This window comes from Alligator mississippiensis, chromosome 3 (assembly GCF_030867095.1).
Source record: "Alligator mississippiensis isolate rAllMis1 chromosome 3, rAllMis1, whole genome shotgun sequence".
Classification (NCBI taxonomy): Eukaryota; Metazoa; Chordata; order Crocodylia; family Alligatoridae; genus Alligator; species Alligator mississippiensis.
Genome location: NC_081826.1, coordinates 80179304 through 80204181, shown reverse-complemented (window position 1 = coordinate 80204181; position 24878 = coordinate 80179304). Strand labels below are relative to the sequence as shown.

Here is a 24878-nt window from a genome sequence, read left to right as displayed (position 1 = left end):
CCATTCCAGATCCTGGCCACCCTTACTGTGAAAATTTTTTTCCTAATATCTAACCTAAATCCACTCTCAACTAGTTTACACCTGTTATTCCTAGTCACTCCCTGGGGCGCCTTGGTAAACAGCGCTTCCCCTATTCCCCATTGACCTCCCCTAATAAATTTATAGGCGGCCACAAGATCTCCCCTGCCCGGCCGTGGGAGAAGCAGATAGGCTGGGGGGGCGGTCAGGCCCCCTCACCCTTGTACATACAACAGGGGTTTAATTCTCCCTACGTTGAAAGGGTGGAAACAGTGGGTTTTTAAAAACCCACCATTTCAATTTAGGGAGAATTAAACCCTCGTTGCATGTACAAGCACCCATGAAAGCTAAAAGCTGGCATTTTGATGGGTGCCTTCAGTCCAGCAACGTTGAGAACCACTGATCTACAAATAGTCTTCCATAATTTAAAAAAAAAAGTTGTATATCCTGTTCACAACTCTTTTTTTTTGTTTGCATGTTTTCTTCTTGAAAAGGATTTCAATATTAGAAGAAAATAAAGGATTTGAAGATAGAAGTGGTGTGGCTGCTCTTAGGAATGAAGTCAGAGGCATAAATGCTATAAATATTTACAGAAAAATAAAGATGAGGAAGAGGTGGAAACAGTGCCAGCTGACAGGTTACTAGCATCATTACACCTTCCACCCCGCCCAATTATATTGGTTATTTTTACAGATGGTATAGTACTGGAGGCCTATATCTCAAATGCTATAGTATTTTCCTGACTCTCAAATAACAATTGCATTAGGCCTTACCACCAATATTGGTTTTCTTTGTGTTTAGTGCTGTTTTTGTGTGTTTGTTCCTTCTCTGCCTTGTCGACCTGTTCTGCTACTGTAATCAGAGCCACACAGAGAATTTACTTTGCTTCTGGGCAGCTGCCCAGATATGTTTTATGAAGAGTGCCAACAAAAGTATTCTCTTTAATTACTTGTAATTAGGTGCAATATGTTTCATTATAGTGGCTGAACGTTTTTGAATCAAGAGATCCTCTAAAGCCAACTCCCCTGATAAGTGATGCAGAAGATGTTCCTCTTCGGGGTGGGCTTGGAAATGGTTTGCCCTGAAGGAACTTTTGCTTGTTGAGCCTATCTCCTACAAGGAAGTTGAAGTAAGGAAATGAAGCAGTACGTGCCTAATTCTCAACCTTTAAATTACATTGCATTTGATGTCTTATAGGAAGGAGGCAGCCTGTGGCCTTTTTATTTCTCCCTTCCTGTCACCCTTTGGATATGGCCGAGTAATTTGTTCTATTTACCTAAACCAATGGTGCTCAAATGTTTTGCTTCATGGATCAGATGGGCAGTGCCAGGCCTAGCCACAGGTCAAATCTGGCTGGCACAGCAGGGCCCCATCCAGTCACAGGAGAGTTATGTTGCCTGACCCTGATCTGACCACCAGGGAGTGCAGGGTGGAGCAGCCCCAATCTAGATACATGGGAGAGGGGAGAGCAACCCAGCCCTGATCCAGACATATAGGGGGTGGGGGAAGCAGTCCCAATCCGAACACACTGGGGCAGGGGCAGAGCAGCTTTGACCCAGATGCACAGGGGAAGGATGCAGGGGAGCTCAGACCTGATCTGGACCGACAGGACAGGGTTGGGTAGGGTGGAATGCCCCTAATATGGACACATGGGGGGGAAAAACAGGGAGCAGCTTGGCCCAGACAGCCCGGGGTGGGGTTATGAAGCAGCCCAGTCCAATTCAGATGCATGGTGGACAGCCCTGGCCCTGATCCTGCCGTGTTGCAATTGCCCAGGCAGGGCTGGACCCTGTTTCATGAAGGTTGTACCGCTTCCCATCTGCCAATTTGTCCAACCCATAGGGATTCCAACAGGCCATATGCCGCGGCATTGCAGCCAGATTTGGCCTGTGGGCCAGACCTGTTTATTGGAATGGACAGAAGTTTTGCTTATCTGACAGTTTTCCTATTGGATAAAGAGAAAAGCATCTCACCTCATTGCCACCATACTTTTCAAATGTGGAAAAGCAAGCTATGTAGCCACCAGTGAAAAGCTGATTAGAGGCAAGGCTATTTACTCATTGTTCCCTTTGAGGATGACAAGAGAAGTGCGCTGGAAGGCACCAAACTGAAGAATGAGGAAGGGTCCTTCATTCAGACAAAAAAGATAAAATTCGCTGTCAAGAAAAATGGAGCCTGGAAAAGTATGATGCATCTGAAAAAGCCAAAATGCATGGGAGCACAGAAACAGAGTAAAGATCTGGCACACAACTTCCTTTTCCTGCCCCTGGCTCTGATGGAGCTCTTCCTGGACAGAGGAATTTCTTGTTCCATCATTCTGACCCACTGGGCTGAGAAGAAAAGAGTGACCAAGAAGCAGCAACTGAAAAGCTGGTTGCAGAAGACATATACAAAGCCTGTGCTATATATAGTTCTTCAATTTTCTCCTGAAATAAACAACATAAAAGCTAGAAGAGAATGAGACAAGATGTCTGTTGAGATTAATTAATTCCAAGTTAGCTTTTCTGTTGTATATTTCTCATTCCCCATACAGATAGATATAGTATAAGGCACAACTATGCAGCCTAAAAAGCTGAATCTCGTAAGTTCTCTTGATTTAGTCATTAAAAACCACTAAGTTTTAGTAAACATTTTTACTAGCACAAATATTTTGAGATACATTCTAAATTACCATTTGAAGTTAAGAAAAAATCACCTTATTATTTTCTTTATATGTATTTTTACTTTTTTTAAATTTTGCTTCCAGGTCAGCCAGTGGTTCCACAATGTCAGCTATTCTCTTTAAAGCTGCTTCTTTATTCTTCAAGCTTTCTCTTTGCTTTTCCTCTAATTCAGCAGACATTGTTTTAATCTTCACCTGTTTATAAGATATAAAACTATTGTCAACTACAATGAAAGCAGAAGAGGAACATAAAACAATCTATTAAAATTCTTTAAAAAATGATAAAAGTACACTTGCTTATACAAAATGTCAGCATCAGCACCACAAATTAATCATATATATACATGCCAACACAAAAGTTTTTAGAAATATCTATAAAATAAGACCAAAATTAGTGACTGAGCATGAATGCATCAAAAACAGTCCAAGTGGCTGGCAGAATTTTGGACACAAACAGTAAAGGTCCTAAGCAAGAAACTATATATATATATTTTTTTTTTTCTTTTCACTTAAGCAGAATATGAAGTTACAGTACTATTTAAGCAGTTGCTATTCTTTGTGGAGACATCTAGGTGAAGAGCCGGGATGGGTTTGTTGTGGGTAGGTCTTGCTTAACTAATCTCATTTCCTTTTACGACCAGGTGACCTATCACCTGGACAAGGGAGAAGAGATTGATGTTGTATACTTGACTTTAAACAAGCCTTCGATCTGGTATCCCACAATCACCTCTTACAAAACTGGCTAACTGTGGCCTCGGCTTCACCACGATCCGCTGGCTGGGGAATTGGCTCTGTGGTCAGACCCAGAGGGTGGTCACTGACAGAAGTCAATCGTCATGGTGCCCCGTGACCAGTGGTGTCCCCCAAGGCTCTGTCCTTGGGCCAGCACTATTCAACATCTTCATTAATGACGTGGACATCGGTGTCAGAAGCGGACTGGCCAAGTTCACTGATGACACCAAACTTTGGGGTAAAGCATCCACACCTGAGGACAGGAGGGCGATCCAGGCTGACCTTGACAGGCTCAGGAAATGGGCGGATGAGAACCTGATGGTGTTTAACACCAAAAAATGCAAGGTTCCCCACCTTGGGAGGAAAAACCTGCAGCATCCTTATAGGCTCGGCAGTGCTACAGCGACTAGCACTACGGAAGAAAGAGAATTGGGGGTCATCATTGACCACAAGATGAACATGAGCCTTCAATGTGATGCTGCAGCTAGTAAAGCGAGCAAAATGCTAGCTTGCATCCATAGATGCTTCTTGAGCAAATCCCAGGATGTCATTATCCCGTTATACTCAGCCTTGGTGAGGCCACAGCTGGAGTACTGCATCCAGTTTTGGGCTCCACAATTCAAGAAGTATGTGGAGGAGCTTGCAAGAGCCCAGACGAGAGCCACACACATGTTCAGAGGTCAGGAAAACATACTGTATGATGAGAGACTGAGAGCTATGGAATCTTCAGCCTAGAAAAGCACAGGCTCAGGGGTGATCTGGTGGCCACCTATAAGTTTATCAGGGGTGCTCACCAGGATCTGGGGGGACGTCTGTTCACCAGAGAGCCCCAAAGGTTGACAAGGTCAAACGGTCACAAACTCCTCCACAATCGTTTCAGGCTGGACATAAGGAAGAACTTAAATGTCCGAGCCCCCAAGGCCTGGAATAGGCTGCCGCCAGAGGTGGTTCAAGCACCTACTTTGAACGCCTTCAAGAGAAATGTCGATGTTTATCTTGCTGGGATCCTATGATCCCTGCTGCCTTCCTGCCCCTTAGGCAGGGGGCTGGACTCGATGATCTTCTGAGGTCCCTTCTGTCGGGACCCAGGGCAGCCGGCCAGCAGCTCTCCCTGACTCCCACCCGGGCAGATAAGGGTCTGGGGCCTTAGAAGGCCGTCATGCGGGTACTTGTGATGCTTGGAGTGGAATTAATTAGGCGGACGCTTATCGGTTGCAAAGCAAGATTATTTACTCATGCCGTCAAGGTGGTGAAAGACGGAGGTCAAAGATATTTGGTTAGTCATAGCTTAAAGTTCGTAGGTCGGTCTGCATAAGAGTTTGGTGGTCGGGCAGAGAAATGGGCTGGCAGGTCGTCGATTTACGTCTGAGAATTGGGTCGAGACAGGGGAAACTGACAAGTGATCAATTTGTCAGTTACTCTCACGCATACGTTCAGAGGTTTTTCAGGTGTGTGCGTGGAGGTCTCCCACTTCACGGAAGTGAAGACGGGTTTTATTTGTATAATAGCCAATTGCTTTTCGCCACATCATAAATTTAATTAGAATCGCCAATTATCTAGCGGTCTTTGCTAGGGTGCTATTATAGGGTTACTCCTTGTTTTCTCTGACCAATTATAATGATTTATGTACAGCACAGAAGGCTAAGTTCTATCTCTGTTAGTGGCGCAGCAATAAATTTATTTTTGACATGCGCAGCAAAAAGGTGGTTACTGGCAAAAACTTTTGTTAACCCTTAGTTAACCTAGTGCAAAATAAAACTGTTTTGAATGGTTTTACTTGCTTGTGACATGGGCACTACTTAATTTGGTTGTGACACCTTCCAGCCCTAATCTCTATGAAATCTATGAAATAGGAATCCAAGTAGTGAAAATGTCATGTCTAGAGCAAAAAGACATTACTAATAAGAAAAGTTAGTCATTGCTCTATTTAGACATGGAAGACTCCAAAAGAATGAAAGAGGAAAAATCATTATTGCAAAATAAACTAATGTCTTTCAGGTTTAGGTTCAGGATAGCTCTGCCCTTAAAAAAAAAAATAAAAAAATTAGACATTCACAATAATTTACAAAACAAGTTTCACTTATTATATTCCAATTGCTCATCATTATTCAGATTTTTCCAGATGTCCAAACAGTAAACATCATCAGCTAAGGAGAAAAAAACTTTCGCTAATATCTAAATTCCTTAAACAGTATTTTATTACAAAAAAATTCACTGTGCTAGCAAAAAAAAAAGAAAAGAAAAGAAAAAGTTAAAGGCAATTTATACATTAGATTAAATTAATTATTGTCTTATTTACCTGAGTTGCTTGCCAAGTTCCTCTTTCACTTCGAATTACACATTTTAAATTATCTTCCAAATTCTAAAATAAAATTAAAAATTAACTACAATCTAATGTATGAGCAGATCAAAATAAGAACAATGAAGTTCTAAATAATAATGTTACCATAAAAGATGCATGCTCCTTTTAAACTGTGTATACTGTATGATAAAAATAAACAACGGATTTAATGTCACTTTAACAACAGTTATAGAACCCTGTGACAGGATCAGGGCCCATGGTGACCATGACATCCCCTGGTGGCCACTTGACCTCTGTCTCTCACTCTGGCTCCTCAGGGTACCCTCCCTTTCTACTAGTCACAATTTGATATTATTTGTAAGGTTTCAGGAGGCTGCTATTAGGGCCCGAGTGAACCCAGTCTAGCTCTGCCCTGCTCCTCGGACACTACGCTACAGCCCTTCTGGCCCTATTAGCACCCCAAGGCACCAGTTACCTCTTTCTATCCCTGTAGCCATGCTTATGCCTTGCAGATTTTATGTTGTCCACCAGGCTTTCCAGCCCACCTGTCAAACACTCCAATCAGCCTAACCCTGGCAAGACTTTCTTTTCTCTGGGCCCCTGGCCCTACTCCTTCCCTAGGCTTTGGCCCTCTTGGCTTAAGGCTGCTCTGGTCTCACACTTCAGCCCTCTGGGCCCCTGGCTCCAGCACATGTTTCGTAACTCTATCCTAACCCTCAGCCTTCTGCATCACTGACACCAGGCCAGGCTGATTCCATTGGCCTTGGCTCTCCCAGATTCACCCTGCAGATACATGCTGTGGCTCTCCCAGCCCACAGCTCTCTGGGTCCCTAACCTCAGGCTAGGCTCCCTGTTACGGAGTGCCCTGCCAAGCACTCCTATGTGGCCTCCACACATCCCCCCCATAACCACATCCCATCCCAGTCCTCTGTTTAGCCTAATTAGATCACAAACATAAACACAACACCTGTACAACTACCAAATGCATCTCTAGGGAGGCAAGGGCTAAATTCTGTGACTTTTAATATAAAAGGTATTTAGTATGCTTGCTAGAGGTAGGATCACTAATTTGTTATTTATTCAGAAGTTGAAACCTTGCCTTATCTGTTTGAGTATTTTTGAACTAGAAAAGAACACTTTAAAGTGTCTCTGAAAATAAGAACTCCACCACAATATTTAAAGCTACCAGATGGATTGGCTCTGGATTTAGAAGAAAGATTCTCCCTTGTTATGGGAACAAAAGACCTGGAAGCAGAGAAAGTTAAACTATATGGTTCCCTGGCTAACTGCTGGACATGGGTGCCTGGTAAAACCACACTGCTACTATTAAGATGACATTAGATTTTTGTTGTCACCCTGGGGAACTAAGGAAATTTGAAAGAAGGCATATATGAGTATTGTTCAAAACCAGTGTATCTGTGACAGATCGTTAGTCTCTGTATGGTCTTGTCTAATATAACATGTTCATATTATAAAAAAAGGCCATGCATACAGATGTCTATTGAGCAAATGTCATGCTGAATACATCAGACCCAGCGATTTCCTATCTCTGTGAATAGGATCTGGTAGCAAGACCCCTTTCCTTATTTATGTGGTATTGTTTGTGAGCACCTGTACTATGCAGTACTGCAAGAGCAGGTTAAAAGGCTGCATTCTACTGTACTCTTTTAAAACTAATGTTCTTTATCATCCATTTTTATATAACTTAATACATTTATGTAATGCTATATACAACCTTGTACTGGACTTTTTCTTGAATTATTTTTTCTTCCAATCCCTCCAGTTTTAATTTTCTTTCTGCATAAGACATCTCAATATTATATAGCTCTTTATTCACTTTTCTTATTTGCTCTTCAGTTTTCTGGATGTTTTTGTGTATAGCCTGGATTTCTGACTGATATGCAATTTTTCTTTTTGAACTGTTAAAAAAAAAGAGTCTTAAATTATCTGATAATTTTTAATGTTTGTAAAACTAGATGAGCTAAAAGGAAAAATGTGTTAAACAGTACGACTTCAATGACACCAAGTAGCCATACAACTGACTGACAGATCAACGCCCTATGGATTCCATTCTTACTGAGTCCTTGAGTAATGTAAAGCAATTATACTATGCTGGTAGACAAGAATAACTTTGGTATATGTAAACCTGAAAAAGATACTGGTTAGCTAGACCAACTGAAACTATTGCTGAAGACTACATCCAATCAAATAATATTAATAACCACCACCACCACTACCACTTCACTGACAGTCAAAGAAAAACCTGTTTTTAGCCCAATAGATTATGGTTTCTTGCTACATAATGGGCACATTGGATAGCGTAAGTATTTTGTTTAGCACACTTCGCTTAGCTACAAAGGACACATACACATAGGTGGAAATATACATAGACAATCTCTCATAGGAACCAAGCACCCCAAACACTCAAAATAGAGTCCTTTGGCCAGCAGCTTTTTTTCAGACTGCGCACACACACACACACACACACACACACACACGGACTGTCCTCATGCCCCATAACAAAGACAAGATGGTATCCTTCAATTTCCTTTGCCAACATAAAATCAAGGTGTAAGAGTGTGTAGCAGTGGGGAAAGAGGGCAGGTTTTAGAATATACATATGTATATGCCACCCTGACTCAGAAGCAATAACCTGTTAAGAATGTAGGAGGTTCCTAGAATCTATTTACATAAAAATTGCAGCCAAGTTTTGGAAAAGCAATATCAACATCAATAGTTTATCCAAAAAGTAAAATCACACAAATGTATGGATTGAATTTCAAGTAATGTTGAAAATATTTCTGAAACAGGCTTTTCCAGGAAGTCATAGAGGCTACCCAAGGACCTAACAGAATGTGTCCTAAACTGTGCTGTCTCATATAATTGGCTAATTGGTTAACTCATAACAGACCTTAATACAACTGGACTACCCTCTATAGAACCTCTTAGTTAATATGGCTTGCCCCTTCAACTTGTCAACAAACACTTCTATGAGTCTCAGCGATAGACTCCAAATCATTTAATCCTTTATAAATGAAATAAGGCTCTGAAGGCATCCAGAATATATTCTAGCCTTCTCCAGAAGAATATGGTTTAGATCAGTGGGACAAATAGAATCATCGAATCATAGAAAATCAGGGTTGGAAGGGACCTTGGGAGGTCATCTAGTCCAACTCCCTGCTCAAAGCAGGACCACCCCCACGTAAACCATCCCAGCCATGGCTCTGTCTACATGAGTCTTAAAAATCTTCAAGGATGGAGATTCTACAACCTCTCTGGGTAAACTGTTCTAGTGTTTTACTACCTTCCTACTGAGAAAGTTTTCCCTAATAGCTAACCTAAACTTCCCTTGCTGCAACTTGAGACCATTGCTTCTTGTTCCGACATCTGCCACCACTGAGAACAGTTTAGCTCCATCCTCTTTGGAACCATCCTTCAGGTAATTGAATGTTGCTATTAAATCCCACCTCCATCCTCTCTTCTCCAAACTAAATAAGCCCAGTTCCCTTAGCCTCTCCTCGTAAGTCATGTCCCAGCTCCCAAAACAGTTTTGTTGCCCTCCAAGTGACACTGCATACTCTCCAACTTTTTCTACATCTTTTCTGTAGTTGGCGAGGAGCAAAACTGGACACAGTTCTCCAGCTGTGGCCTTACCAGTGCTGAAGAGAAGAGAAAAATCACTTCCTTTGATCTGCTGGCAATACTCCTCCTAATGCAACCCAGTATGCCATTAGCCTTCTTCACAACAAGGGCATAATGTTGGCTCATATTCAACTTATTGTCCATTGTAACTCCCAGGTCATTTTCAGCAAAACTGCTGCTTTGCCAATTGGTCCTCAGGCTGTAGCAGTGCATGGGATGATTCCATCCTAACTGCAGGACTTTGCACTTTTCCTTATTGAAACTCATAAGATTTCTTTTGGTCCAATCCTCCGATTTGTCAAGGTCTCTCTGAATCCTAGCTCTACTACTTCCCCCAGCTTGGTGTCATCTGTGAACTTGCTGAGGGTGCACTTTATTCCATCTTCTAGCTCATTGGATGAAGATACTGAGCAAAACCAGCCCCAGGACAAATCTCTGGGGCGGTCCATTTGATACGAGCTGCCAACTAGATATCGAGCCATTGACTACTACCCTCTGAGCCTGATGATTCAGCCAGTTTTGTATCCAACTTACAGTCCATTCATCCAACCCATACTTCCTTAGCTTGCTTGTGAGAACATTGTGGGAGTCAGTGTCAAAAGCCTTGCTAAAGTCATCAGTTGCACGGGGATTGTCCATGGGCCGGATTGAGCCCTGCAGACATGGCAGCACACCTTCTGCCCCACAGGCTAGGATCAAGAGCCAGTGTTACACATTTCTGCCCCCCCACATTGAGCCTTTGGGGCTAATGCTGCCTGCGTGTGCCAGAACTGAACCCTGGGGCCCATCATCACCCCCACCCAGCCCTTCATGTTAGGATCAGGTACCCAGTTCAGTGCACATGACCAAGGATCCCCATGGGTCTGGAAATCTGGCAGCAGGGGAGTAGTACTACTGGTCCATTATCACCAGGTTTTTGGACCCATGGGTATCCGTGGAGGCTGGATGACAAGGTGCCATGGGCTAGATCTGGTCCTCAGACTAGAGCTTGAGTATCTATGGTTTAGAGAAAAACAAAGACAAATAAATAATTTTCAGTTTAAGTAAATTAGAGACTTCATTAGGCAAAAATGTTGAATGAGCCTAAAGGTGACTTTAACCTTGTGGAGTATCACAGCAGGATAGCACGTCATAAGTGCTTTACATTCCCAGTTCTTTGGATTGACATCACTATCAGCCATTAAAATGGAAATTTTGATGAACCAATGCAATAAGGAACATGTAACACCAAGGGTCCAATAGGTGCTGCCATGCAGAGGCCTATTTTCAACTTTAAATTGTTGTAATAAATAATCTAACTTAACCTGTTAAATAAAATATTCTATATGTCAGCAGAACTTGAAGACAGAAAAACGGAATAACTCCAAACAAGAATGGTCACTGGAACTATCCAATGACTATCTTAAGATAACCTCTGGTAAACATGAGGAACACAAGACCATAAATTACTTGGCCAAAACTGGTGAGTCACAAAGTCTCCCTCTACACGTTACATATATATGTTATTAACTGGTTAACTGTGCAATTAATTTAGACTGGCTACACATGCAAAGTAACTGTCATGCTATCAAAAGGTCCATCCAGCTATAAAGTTAGAGCTGGAAAATGTGTAGTAACTTTATAGATTCATAGTGTAGAGTTGGAAGGGACCACAATGGATCATCGTGTCCAACCCCCTGTCCCTGGCAGGAAAGAGGACCGAGGTCAGATGACCCCAGCCAGGTGACTATCTAGCCTCCTCCTGAAGACCTCCAAGCTAGGTGATAGCACCACCTCTCTTAGAAGCCCATTCCAGATCCTGGCCACCCTTACTGTGAAAAATTTCTTCCTAGTATCTAGCCTAAATCCACTCTCAACTAGTTTACACCCATTATTCCTAGTCACTCCCTGGGGTGCCTTAGTAAACAGCGCTTCCCCTATTCCCCGTTGACCTCCCCTAATAAATTTATAAGCGGCCACAAGATCTCTCCTCAGCCGTCTCTTGTGAAGGCTGAAGAGATTCAGCTCTCCCAACCTTCCCCCCATAGGGTCTATCACGAAGGCCACTAATCATGCAAGTGGTCCTCCCCTGGACCCTCTCGAGATTCCGCACGTCCCTCTTGAAGTGCGGTGCCCAAAACTGGACACAGTACTCCAACTGCGGCTTGACCAGTGCCGCATAGAGAGGGAGCATCACCTCCTTTGTTCTATTAGTCATGCACCTGCTAACGCACGACAAGGTGTGATTGGCCTTGTTGATGGCCTTGTTACGCTGCCGGCTCACATTCATCTTGGAGTCGATTATGACTCCAAGATCCCTCTCTGCCTCTGAGCTGCTGAGAAGGACACTCCCCAACCTACAGGTGTGCTGAGGGTTCTTCCTTCCCAGAGTGCCTTACATTTATCTTTATTAAATTGCATCCTATTTCTCTCTACCCATTGATCCAACCTGTCCAGGTCAGCCTGAATCTGCTCCCTGTGTACTAACTTTGCCCCATAACTTGATATCATCAGCGAACTTGGAGAGGGTGCTCTCCACACCCTCGTCCAAATCACTGATGAAGATATTGAATAATATCGGTCCAAGGACCGAACCCTGTGGGACCCTACTTCCCACCTCCCTCCAGGGCAAGAAGGAACCACCCACCACCACTCCACAGTCTGCTAGCTGCCCAATGATAGGGTGCGAAACTGTGTCAAAGGCCTTCCTAAAGTCCAGGAAGATGACATCAGCCTCAGCTCCCTCATTCAGGCAGTGTGTGACCTGGTCATAGAAGGCTACAAGGTTTGTCAGGCAGGATCTACCTGTGACAAACCCATGCTGGTTTCCCCTCAGCATTGTTTCCCCTGCTGGGCCTGCACAAACGTGTTCTTTGATTATTTTCTCTAGCATTTTCCCAGGAATAGAGGTAAGACTGACTGGTCTAAAGTTACCAGTTCATCCCTTCTCCCTTTCTTGAATATGGGCACCACATTGGCCCTTCTCCAGTCCTCAGGGACCTGGCCGGAGCACCACGAGTGCTCAAACAGCTGTGCCAGCGGCTCAGCTATGACACTGGCCAATTCTTTCAGCAGCCGTGGATGGAAGTCATCCGGGCCTGCTGACTTGTACCCATCCAGCTCCTCCAGGAGCTCCTTAACTATTTCAGAACTAACCGTAGGCAGACTGGTGCCATGTAGACATCCGTCAATGATCAAGATGGGGGAATTGGCTTGGTCGGTACAGAGAAATACTAAAGTGAAGAACTCATTGAAGAGCTCTGCTTTTTTCCCTGTGTCAACCTGGTTATAACTGGTTTCTTTCCAGCTTTAATTTACTCATGTAGCAAGTTATGATCATGCAAGGCAGGAGGTATAATTGTGCGGCTCGCACATCAGATCCTATCATGTCTTTATCTAAATGACTAGAGACATACTGATAGACAAAATAAGAGAAGATGGGTTGTTCACTCATTTTTTTAAATTAGTGATTTAACACTGATACCAGAAATACATGGATACATGAAGGCATAAACTGTATTATTACTTTGGCTACCATTCCCTGCATCTTTGGAATCTGGGATCCACACTGACACTGCTAAACCTTCAACACTCCAATCCTGAAATAATCAGAGAGGCAGGAGGGAAGACCTTCCATTATACTGCCATTTCCACCAACTTCAGCAAAGTTCAGCTGACTCATGATCACCACCTGGAATGTGAGGCTTAAATTCCTGTTGTCATTCCCTCCCATCTTTCCAATCCTTATTTCTCTTCTTCCATCTCTCTCTCAACCTTCGTGTTTTAAAAGTGTTTGCTTTAACCAACTATGGTTGCATGCTCTGCAGAGCCACTGACCAGAGAAATCACCTAAAAGAAATGTTTTAGCCACTCTGATGCTGGTGTTCAGTTTGGTTTCAGTGTGTCTGATAAGATTGTGCCTGTCCTCTTCAAGAAAGAAGGTTACAAGTAAAATTCAGCACTAAAAACAGCTGAGCTCAGTGAGAAAGTTTTGGACAGAGGCAGGTGGTCTAAAGATAGTTAGTCCAGAGACTAGGGGGCCCATAAACCCATCTAAAAGAACATGTTTGAGATGAGCCCTACTTCTGCATCTTCAAATTTTATCAGAGTTATACTCCTTTGGGCAAAACAAGCATCTCATGTGGCTGTCGTGGACTGGCAATTTTAAACACCAAGAGACAAGTTCAATCACGACTAAGTTGCAATACCATGGAAAAATACTTCTTGAAAAACAAAAGAAAAATTTATTGCATCTAAAATGCCAGTGGACAAACTACATGAACTACAGTAAAATCCTAATCCTATCATGATATATTTACATGAAAAATACTTTGAAGTTCATTAACATTCAGGCATTACCAGGGTTCTTTCCTAGAACCACAGAGAATAAAATGGGCAAGTTGGCCTGCCCCTGCCTTTTAAACTGTGATAAAAGAAATGAGGACACTAAGGAGGCATTTGTGGCCATAATGGACACTGATAACCAAAAGATTCTAATCTTGAGTGACCAGGGTGCATGTGCTCTATAAGTAGAATACAGACTAGCATACAGGGAAGCCCTTAAGATTCTTGTTCTGCATACTAGGAGATGACAGTCTTTCATCAGCTCTGAAGTTTTTAGATCTCTTTCAGTAAATCTTCAGAGGTATTCTGAATTTGGAAGAAGACTCCAAAAGCTTTTGAATGGCAAAAAATAAGCTAATAAATTAATTATAAAAGAAAGAAAGGGACAGTTCTTTTTATAGATTTTGTAGACATTAGGGCTGGAACGGACCTTGGAAGATCATCGAGTCCAGCGCCCTGCCCCAGGGGCAGGAAGTCAGCTGGGGTCAAAGGAACCCAGCAAGAGAAACAACCAAATGTCTCTTAAAGGAGTCCAGAGTAGGTGCTTGCACCACCTCTGGCGGCAGTCTATTTCAGGCCTCAGGGACTCGGACAGTAAAGAAATTCTTCCTTATGTCGAGCCTGAAACAGTCTTGGAGGAGTTTGTGACCGTTGGACCTTGTCATCCCTTGGGGCACTCTGGTGAACAGGTGTTCCCCCAGATCCTGGTGAGTACCCCTTACATACTTATAAGAAGCCACCAGGTCCCCCCAAGCCTGTGCTTTTCCAGGCTGAAGAGTCCTATAGCTCTCAGCCTCTCATCATAAGGCCTGTTTTCCTGCCCTCTGACCATGTGCGTGGCTCACCTCTGGACTCTCTCAAGCTTCTCCACATCCTTTTAAAATTGTGGAACCCAGAATTGGATGCAGTACTCCAGCTGTGGCCTCACCAAGGCCGAGTACAATGGGAGGATGACATCCTGGGATTTGCTAGATAAGCATTTTTGGATGCAAGCCAAAGTTTTGCTCACTTTGCCAGCTGCAACATCACATTAGTGGCTCATAGTCATCTTGTGGTCAATTGTGACCCCCAAGTCCCTTTCAGCCATGGTGCTAGCAAGCATAGCACTGCCAAGCCTATAAGCATGCTGCAGGTTTTTCTTCCCAAGGTGGAGTATCTTGCATTTTTCAGTGTTGAAGGCCATTAGGTTTTCATCCAGCCACTTTTTTAGCCTGTCAAGGTCAGCCTGGATCACCATCCTGTCCTCAGGTGAGGACGCTTTATCCCAAAGTTTGGTATCATCGGCGAACTTGGCCAGTCCACTTCTGACACCGATGTCCACATCATTAATGACGACGGTAAAGAATACAGGCTCAAGGATGGAACCTAGGGGGACCCCACTGGTCATGGCGCACCACGATGATTGACTTCTATCAACTACCACTCTCTGGGTCCAACCTCAGAGCCAATTCCCCAGCCTGCAGACTGTAATGTAGCCGAGGCCACAGTTGGCCAGTTTTTCTATGAGATGATCACAGGATACCACATCGAACGCTTTTTTTAAATCAACATATATGATGTCAATCCCTTCTCCCATGTCCAGGGAATATGTCACCTGGTCATAGAAGGAGATGAGATTGGTCAGGCAATACCTACTCACAACAAACCCATGCTGGCTGTCCCTCAGGATGTTGCCATCAGCCAGTTTGTCAAGAATGGTCTCTTTGATACTTTTTTCCAAAATCTGCCCCAGGATAGAGGTCAGGCTGATGGGCCTGTAGTTCCCCAGATCTACTTTCCTCCCTTTCTTGAAGATAGGCACCACACTGGCCTTCTTCCAATCTTCAGGCACTTTGCCTGAGTGCCACGAGTTCTCGAAGATCCGTGCCAGTGGCTGAGCTACGATGCTTGCCAGTTCCTTAAGTACCCTGGGGTGTAAACTGTCTGGGCCGGCTGATTTGAAGGTGTCCAGCCTCTCAAGGTGTTCCTTCATATGGTCAACATTGATGAAGGGTGATAATTCTCCCTCGCCCTGGCCGTCCCATACCACATTAAGCAGGGCCGTCCCCTGGGGCTGGTGAAAAACCAATGCAAAATACCCATTAAGCAGGCTGGCTTTTTCCTGGGCGTCGGTTGTCAGTTGTCCCATATGGTTCTTATCCTGTTTTTACTATAAAAGACTATATAAAAAGGAGTAGCTAACTCAAAAAGGACGAAAAAGGAAACACTTTGACAAAATATCAGGAGCTTATAATGGGCTCTAAGGACTAAGCTTAGACTCAGTTTTAAGCCACCATCCTAATAAGACAACAGATATTAAGGGAAATGCACTGTATACCCAAAATTTGTCAAACTTCTCTCCCAACTATACAGTATGTCCAGTAAAAAGAAACAAACTCACCAAAAATCCTCTCTCTCTCCTGAATAAAAATTAGGCATAAGAGGATAAGGTCTAGTAGTCTAGAGGATGAGATCTAGTAGTCCTAAAAATTTTGCAGCTATAATCTTGACTACAAACAATCAGTTAACCAACTACAGATAGCATCTCCTTCATTAAATAAATCAGTGTTAAATGCAAAACATGTTTTGATTTAAAAAACATATGCATACAACACATGTAGGGTAGTTTTATTTAGTTGTTAAGAATCAAGTTTATAATAATGGCTTTGTGCAGTTTAATTGAATTCCAATTTCAATACAAAGGGAACAGGACAGCAATCACTAATAAAGATTTTAAAACTTTACCTTAATAAGTGCTTTATTATTTTAACAATAAAAATATAAAAATTAGGAATCCAATTAATTGCACTTTAAGCTATAAAATATCCCAGAGATATTCAACTATGCTAGACAGACTCTGACCAGAAATGGTGCCTCTCATAACCACAGACCAACTAGAATTTGGGATGCAAAGTGGAAAAAACATTAGGAACCAATGATCTAGGTCCCATTATCATAATGATATGAAATAAAAAAGTTTAAAATAGAGTAAACTGCTAGAAGAAAGCTGACAGAAACTTACTGAAAATGGCAATCTGGAGAGAATTTTAGAATCTCTTATTTTATATGTTTTTGTTTTTCAAATTGCCAAACTATGCTTGTGAATTCTTTTGAGTTTTGGTGTTTTGGTTTATGGTTTGTTTTTTTGGAAGGGGGAAGGGGGGGGGGGGGAGCTAGGTCTAGGGCTAGGGGTTTGTAATAGAAGGCCAAAAATTTAAATGTTAAATTTCAGCTTGTTGTGAATTAAAATCATGAAAATTCTTATCAACAGTGCTGTTTTTAGAGGCAGAATAATACTTATTCTATTCAAAATTGATCCCTTTTCTATTTACATTGCAGGTATTCATTAATGTTTTAATTACCTGTCTCTGATTTCTTGCAGAAATATTTCATTTTCTCTCGCTAAACCTTTATTTTCACATTCCAAATCATTCACTACTTGAAAGGTATTGAGGAGGGTTTGCTTCATATTTGATACTTCAGATTCCCAACCAGACTTCTAAGAAACATTAAGGTAATTTGAATATGCTCTAAAGATCATTTAAAATTAACAGAGAATGCACAAACTCATTAAATGTGTAATTCATTAAAACATTTAAAAACTTACTAAATCTTCATATATTGTAATCACTTCAGAACAAGAAGAGAATAAATTGTTGTTCTCATTCTCTTGAGCAGGTATTTTATTGTTCAAATCTTTTACCTAGAAATATATATATATATATGTTTTACAAGTTAATAAAAACCAGTATCCTCAATATTTCTTTGCAACAAGATAATGATATACAAAGAAATTCAATTAAAAAAGGAAAAACTATAGTAACTTAGTCATCAAGATACCTTTTCCATATAGTTTCTACTTTTGGTGTGTATACATGCATCCCATGTGGGCAAGGTAGGATTTCTTTGGCCATTAGCATTGCTTGAAGTTATGCCTGAACTCTAGAAGATCTTAAGTGCCTGGCTTAAGGATATACAGGGTCTTCATAAAGTATTTGTTCACTTTTAAACTTTAATAACTTAGGTTGTAGGTATGATAGAAACAATCTGTAAATGGCATTTATAAGCAAATTTATTAAAGTTTTAGGACAACTAGAGTACACAATGCTATGCTTCAACATAATCACCATCCATCATGATATAGTGCTCAATGCAACCTTCCAACTCCTTGAAAACATTTCCCAGTTGCTCTTGAGTTACTGCACTAATTGTGTTGGTGATCCTAGCCCTAAGTTCCACCAAAGAACATGGTTTTAACAAGTAAACTACACTTAACATATCCCCTTAAAAAGAAGTCCAACAGTGACAGGTCAGGTGAACGAGGTGGCCAAGCAATTGGCCCACCTCTGCCTATCCACTTCTGTGGGACAATGTCATTTAGGAACTGTCATGCATTCAGAACGTAGTGGCATGGAGCTCCATTTTATTTAATAATAAATTAGTTATTATTTATGAAGTCTAGCATTGTGTAGTCTAATTGTCCTAAAACTTTAATAAATTTGCTTTTAAATGCCGTTTACAGATTGTTTCTATCATACCTACAACCTAAGTTATTGAAGTTTAAAAGTGCACAAGGACACTGTATAAGACAAAGTAGATTTAAACAATTCTTTGTTCCTTCAAAAATGCAGAATCCCAGAGAGAGAAATAGGGGCCCTAACAGCAAGAAAGGATAGCAGATACTGGAATCCACTTGGATAACACATCATGACAAACCCATTAATATAACTTAATAAACCATTCCTCTTTAACTGATTGCCCACATGTATTCCATTCTTGATGACTAACAGGCAGCCATCTGTTTGGAAATGGGTATTAAGAGTCCAATTTAAACAATGACATCAGAACAGTCTTCCAAAATGGGTATCCAATCTGAAAGCCTCTTCAGAAAAAAAAAGTCTTATAAATATGTGGGTGCCTGGTTCCCAGTGAAATGAGCTCTACATGGATTAACCCAACTGGCTTATAACAACTAATTAGGCTTGGGATCCACTTCAATAATCTTTGTAAAACTGTCTGACCATTTCAGCAACAGCCATGGATAGTATAAGTCTGTTCCCCAATGTTTTTGCCCTATTAAGATAATATTAAAAGACCCTTCCTACATTAAGTCCATAAAGTTTAGAATCCCTAAGGACTGACACAGGCTTGGGGAAGAAAACAAAAAGATGAATAGATTTCATAGATTTCATAGACATTAGGGCTCCAAGGGACCTCGGAAGATCCTCGAGTCCAGCCCCATGCCCAAAGGGCAGGAAGTCAGCCGGGTTCATAGGATCCCAGCAAGATGAGCATCCAGTTTGCTCTTGAAGGTGTTCAATGTGGGCGCTTGAACCACCTCTGGTGGCAGGCTGTTCCAGACCTTGGGGGCTCGGACAGTAGAGAAATTCTTCCTTATGTCCAGCCTGAAACGGTCTTCTAGTAGTTTATGACCATTCGACCTAGTCGTCATCCCTTGGGGCGCTCTGGTGAACAAACGTTCCCCCAGGTACTGGTGGTCAACCCTGATAAACTTGTAGGTGGCCATCAGATCACCCCTGAGCCTGCACTTTTCCAGGCTAAAGAGCTCCAGGGCTCTCAGCCTGTCATCGTAGGGTCTGCTTCCCTGACCTCTGATCATGCGCGTGGCTCTTCTCTGGACTCTTTCAAGCTTCTCCACATCCTTTTTGAATTGTGGAGCCCAAAACTGGACGCAGTACTCCAGCTGCGGCCTCACTAAGGCCGAGTACAAGGGGAGAAGGACGTCCCGGGATTTGCTTGAGAAGCATCTATGGATGCAAGCCAGCGTTTTGGTCGCTTTACTAGCCGCAGCATCGCACTGCAGGCTCATGTTCATCTTGTGGTCAATGATGACCCCCAAGTCTCTTTCTTGCATAGTGTTGGCCAACATATCACTGCCGAGCCTATAAGGATGCTGCGGGTTTTTCTTCCCAAGGTGGAGAACCTTGCATTTATCGGCGTTGAACACCATCAGATTCTCATCCACCCGCTTGCTGAGCCTGTCCAGGTCAGCCTGGATCACCCGCCTGTCTTCTGGTGTGGATGCTTTGCCCCAAAGATTGGTGTCATCAGCGAACTTGGCCAGTCCGCTTCTGACTCCAGTGTCCACATCATTAATGAAGATGTTGAACAGTATGGGTCGAAGGACAGAGCCCTGGGGGACCCCACTGGTCACAGGACACCACGATGAGTGACTTCCATCAATTACTACCCTCTGGGTCCGACCCCGGAGCCAGTTTTCCAGCCAGTGGATCGTGGAGGACCCAAGGTGACAATTGGCCAGTTTCTCTAAGAGGTGATTACGGGAAACCAGGTCAAAGGCTTTTTTGAAGTCAAGATATATGACATCAATCTCTTCTCCCTTGTCCAGGTGATAGGTCACCTGGTCGTAGAGGGAAATGAGATTGGTGAAGCAAGACCTACCCGCAACAAACCCATGCTGGCTATCCCTTAAGATGTTGGCGTCGGCCAGTTCATTAAGGATGGCCTCTTTAATAAACTTTTCTAAGATCTTCCCCGGGATAGAAGTCAGGCTAATGGGCCTATAGTTAGCCGGATCCACTTTCCTCCCTTTCTTGAAGATAGGCACCACATTGGCCTTCTTCCAGTCTTCGGGCACTACACCAGAGCGCCAAGAGTTTTCAAAGATCCATGCTAGAGGCTGGGCTATAATGCTCACCAGCTCCTTGAGTACCCTGGGGTGAAGATTGTCAGGGCCGGCTGACTTGAAGGTATCCAGCTTCTCAAGATGTTCCTTCACAAGGTCAGCATTAATGGAGGGCAGGGGATCACCCTCATCCGGACGTCCCTGTCCCATAGCGGGCATGGGCGTCCCATGGGACTGATGAAAGACCAAAGCAAAGTACCTATTTAATAGGTTGGCTTTTTCCTGGGCGTCAGTTGTCAGTTGCCCCATCTGGTTCAGCAAGGGTCCAACGTTGCCCCTGCTTTTCCTCCGGCTCCCCACATATCTGAAAAAGGACTTTTTATTGTCCTTGATGCTCAAAGCTAGCTGGAGTTCAGTTGCAGCCTTGGCTTTCTTGGTATGCTCCCTACAGGACCGGACCAGTGCAGAATAATCCTCCTTGGAGGTGACTCCCATCCTCCATCCTTTGTAGGCCTTTCTTTTTAGCCTCAGGAGGTCTGCTAGGTCCCTGGAGAGCCAGGGGGGCTGCTGTGCCCTCTTGCTGCCTTTCCTCCGAGATGGAATAGACTTAGTTTGTGCATTGAGGATCGCTCCCTTGAGGAGCAACCACTCTTCTTGAACTCCCCTCTCCCCGTGGTCATGGTCCCTTAGGGCCTCACTGACAAACCTCCTGAGCTTGTCAAAGTCGGCTTTCCTGAAGTCAAGGACTTCCATGTTGCTGACTGACTTGCCAGCTTTTCGGTGGATGGTGAAGGTGATCAGCTCGTGGTCGCTGTCACCCAGCTTCCCATCGATCACTAGGTCGCCGACTAGGTCATCCCCAGTAGCCAGCACCAGGTTGAGCTGCGCTTTGCCTCTCGTTGGCCCATAGACTTCTTGAGTCAGGTAGAAGTCATCCACGCACGAGAGGAAGCTTTGCAACCGCTCAGATTTTGCTGAGCGATCCTCCCACGAGATGTCCGGGTAATTGAAGTCACCCATGACAACCATGGTCCTGGAGCATGCAGCCTCAGGCAGTTCCCAGGCAAATTCCTGGTCAAGCTCAGGACTTTGGGTGGGAGGTCTGTAGTAGACTCCCACCATTGTGTCCCCTGTGCCGTGTTCCCCACGGATTTTAACCCAGAGGGTCTCCAGCCGTCCACCGTGGCTGCCAATATCGGCTTGCAGGGACGTGTAGCTTTCCTTAACATAGAGAGCTACACCCCCGCCCCTTTTCTCTACACAATCCCTCCTGTACAGGGTATAGCCATCTATACCCGTGGTCCAGTCATGGGTGGAGTCCCACCAGGTCTCTGTTATCCCTATGACATCATAATTATTTGCATTGAGCAGGAGGATGAGTTCCTCCTGCTTATTCCCCAAGCTCCTGGCATTTATGTACAGGCAAGCAAGTGCCCCCTGGGGGGCTCCTTCCTTGCTCACAGATTTTGCCAGGGCTGGGGCAGGGGTGGGCTCCCTTACGTGCCTTGACCTGGTGGCTTTGCAAGGATTGCTCAGCGGGCCAGCAGTGGCAGTAGTGCCCCCGTCCTCCAGCGGGCTTAGTTTAAAGCCCGGTGGAGCAGGTCAGCCAGTCTGGCTGAGAACAGCCTCCTCCCTAGGGGAGAGAGGTGGAGGCCATCTCTTCCCAGCAGTTCGCTGCCTCTCTCGCCAAAGAGCGGGCTGTGGTCATGAAAGCCAAAGCCTTCCCGACGACACCAGCGCTGCAGTCTTTGGTTGACCACGTGGATCCTCCTCTCCCTCCTCGGCCCATAGCCTGAGACCGGGAGGATCAACGAAAACACCACCTGTGCCCCCAGACCCTTTAGCCCCGCTCCCAAATCTCTGTAGCGCCTCATGACCTGGCTGGGAGCGCTCCGAGCCGTGTCATTGGTGCCCACACGAATTAGGAGCATGGGATAGTGGTCTGTGGGTTTGAGGAGCTCTGGGATCCTCTCCGCAATGTCCCAGATGCAGGCCCCCGGGAAGCAGCAGACTTCCCGGGCTAAGGGGTCGGAGCGGCAGATTGCCCCCTCAGTCCCCCTCAGGAGAGAGTCTCCCACAACAAACACCCTATGTTTTGTCTTGGGGAGAGCAGGGGTGGGAGCTGCAGTTCGGTCCATGTTGCCTGCGGGAGCCAGCAACTCAGCAGGCTCTGTTGGAGCGGCAAGAGGTGCATACCTGTTGCTCAGCTCCGGCGGGGCAGGGGCCTTGGTGCGGCGGGCCTTAGGGCCCTTGACCACTGTGGTCCATGCCCCTGCCTGGACAGAGCAGGAGGTCCTGGAGTCCTCCTTTGGCGTGGAGGAAGACTGTAGTCTACCCTCCGCCTCCCGGGGGAGAAGGGCCTGGCAGTAGGAGTCTATCTCCTGCTCGCTGTCCCTGATGGCAAGCAGTCTCTGGACTGTGGCCTGGAGCTCCTCCAGCTGGCATGCCAGAGACCCCAAAAGAGAGCAGACCCCACAAGGGGAGGTCACCATGCTCCCAGGCCCCAGAGCCTGAAAAAGGGACAGGCAGCCCCCGGAGCCGAGAGCCAGGGGCTCCGTCTGCGTGGAGCCCGGAACCAGGGGCTCTGTCTGGGTGGCCGTCTCTGAGGTGCCAGAGGGGGGGGCCGCAGAGCCCGAGGGGACCCTTGGGGTGTGGTGCGTGCCCATCCGTGTCATGCCTCTGGAGGCTGGCTACGGCTGGGACTGTCTACCCTGGGGGGCGCGCTGGCAGGGTCCTGGGCCCTCCAGTGCGCCCTCCCGTGCAAACTCCGTGCTAACTCACGCGCCAGCAGAGAATAATTTGTTTCATATGCATCTTTGGAACGAATCTGGGATGAGTGACCTGTACTTACACGAAAACATGGCAGATGCACCACAAAGGTCTTCATCTCCCCTATCTTTTGAGGTGAAGAGCCTCCCAACCCAGGGAAAATCATAAATATAACTCTTACAGTGGCTAGATGCTATAAAAATATATACACTCTGTACCCTGGATAGGAGAGTGATGTTTATATACAGCTGCTATAAAGCCACCTGTAGCATTAATAAATTGTATATCTGCACTGATTTTCCAGATATGCCACACTCTCACATATGTCTGACCCAGAAATGAACTGCTGAAAATGCTCTAGGGGTGTTCCCCTAAGGCCCCTTTTGGCACCTCATGGAATATTTGGGCTCAACCCTGTAGGGATGCCCCCATACTGGCTTTAATGGTGTATTTCTCGGTTAGCTGCATGAAGGAAAACATTCTTGTAGAAAAATGCTGAGCACATGGTATAGACATACCCAGAAAGTCCATATTGTTCTATAGTTGGTAAGTACAACCTGATATCGTTGACAAGTGTGCTGCCAAGGGAAACAGTTTATGAGGGATGCCCAAATAGAATACCTGTTCTACTTAACTATTAGAAGTCAGTCTCATTGACGCTTTCTTGCTTTGGTGCAGCACACTTCAGCTAATAAGCTTTTTTTGATGGATGTCAGACCATCAAATCCAATTTGTTGGAGATAACAGTGCTGTACCTGGTCACTGTTTTGCAAAGCTATAATGAACAGAGTGATTGGAACTGCATTGAGAAGTTCTCTAAACCCAAGTACAAGAAATGCCCAGCAAAGTTAGGACTTCCATGATGATCAATTCAACATCTTGCTTCAATTTCTTCAGGAACCTTGGTATGATGTTCCCAAAGAAGGCATATCTCAGTATCATGTCCAAGGGATGAGAAAAGTATCTAACATGTAGACAGTATTCTGGTTGGATTAAACAGGATTAAACACAGCAGTTCTCATTCTAGGCTGTGAACAGATGTAAATTTAAAGCACTTTAAAAGGGTAGAGGAATTTGTCACTTGCAACACATATCAGCTGTTCCTATTTAACTGGTACTCCTCCTGAAAGCAAGCATTATCATTGTAACTTTAGTTCTGAATGAAACAGAGATACACAGTCTCAGTGGTTTCATTTCACTAATACTGCTACAGAGCAGACAAAAATATTGACTATATCAGGAAATCTTATAATAACTTAGAGGAATAACTGTTATGTCTCTGTATATCCCAACTGCAGAGCAAGTGTCTTAACTGATCAGGATCCCACTTTTGAAAGATGATGTGCAATACTTGAACCTTGATTAGCTACTTATGGTTGTCTGAAAACTGTCTTTTGAAGTGATCTGCTAAAGTAGATGCAAGACAACAGCATGATTTAGTAATAAATATAGCAGATATGAAGTCCAGATACAAGCAGCCTCCTGACAAAATGAAGATGACCCAGGGAGAGCCTTGTTGATGTAATAAATGGATGTGGTGTTTTCTGTCAGCATCTTGATTGTGAATGAAAAAGAGAAATGATTTGTATGTCATGTGGACAGGTCCACATTTCTAAACATTTATACAGAAGAGGGGATTCGATGACACAAATATGAAAATGATGTAAATGATGTATACCACTCTGACTGGTAGCATACGAGGCATATGCTAACAGAGTAGTATACATGTAGTACAGAGCAGCAGAGATACAGAGAAGGATATTCCATTGCATATCTTATGTGGATTTTTTTCTACAAGTTTAACAAGAAGATAACTTCTTGAATGAACATGACTATCATCTCTA

At 44.1% G+C, this 24878-nt stretch overlaps 1 protein-coding gene across 1 annotated transcript in view; it reads right to left on the bottom strand.

Moving 5' to 3' along the window:
* CCDC178 (coiled-coil domain containing 178) overlaps positions 1–24878 on the bottom strand; it is a 381945-nt gene that overhangs the window by 246078 nt on the left and 110989 nt on the right. The window contains exons 10-14 of the mRNA XM_059724137.1: positions 17266–17361; positions 17021–17157; positions 7450–7633; positions 5712–5774; positions 2714–2875 (exon numbers count right to left, since the gene is read on the bottom strand). Coding sequence (XP_059580120.1) covers positions 2714–2875; positions 5712–5774; positions 7450–7633; positions 17021–17157; positions 17266–17361 — 642 coding nt within the window. The remainder of the gene's footprint in view (positions 1–2713; positions 2876–5711; positions 5775–7449; positions 7634–17020; positions 17158–17265; positions 17362–24878) is intronic.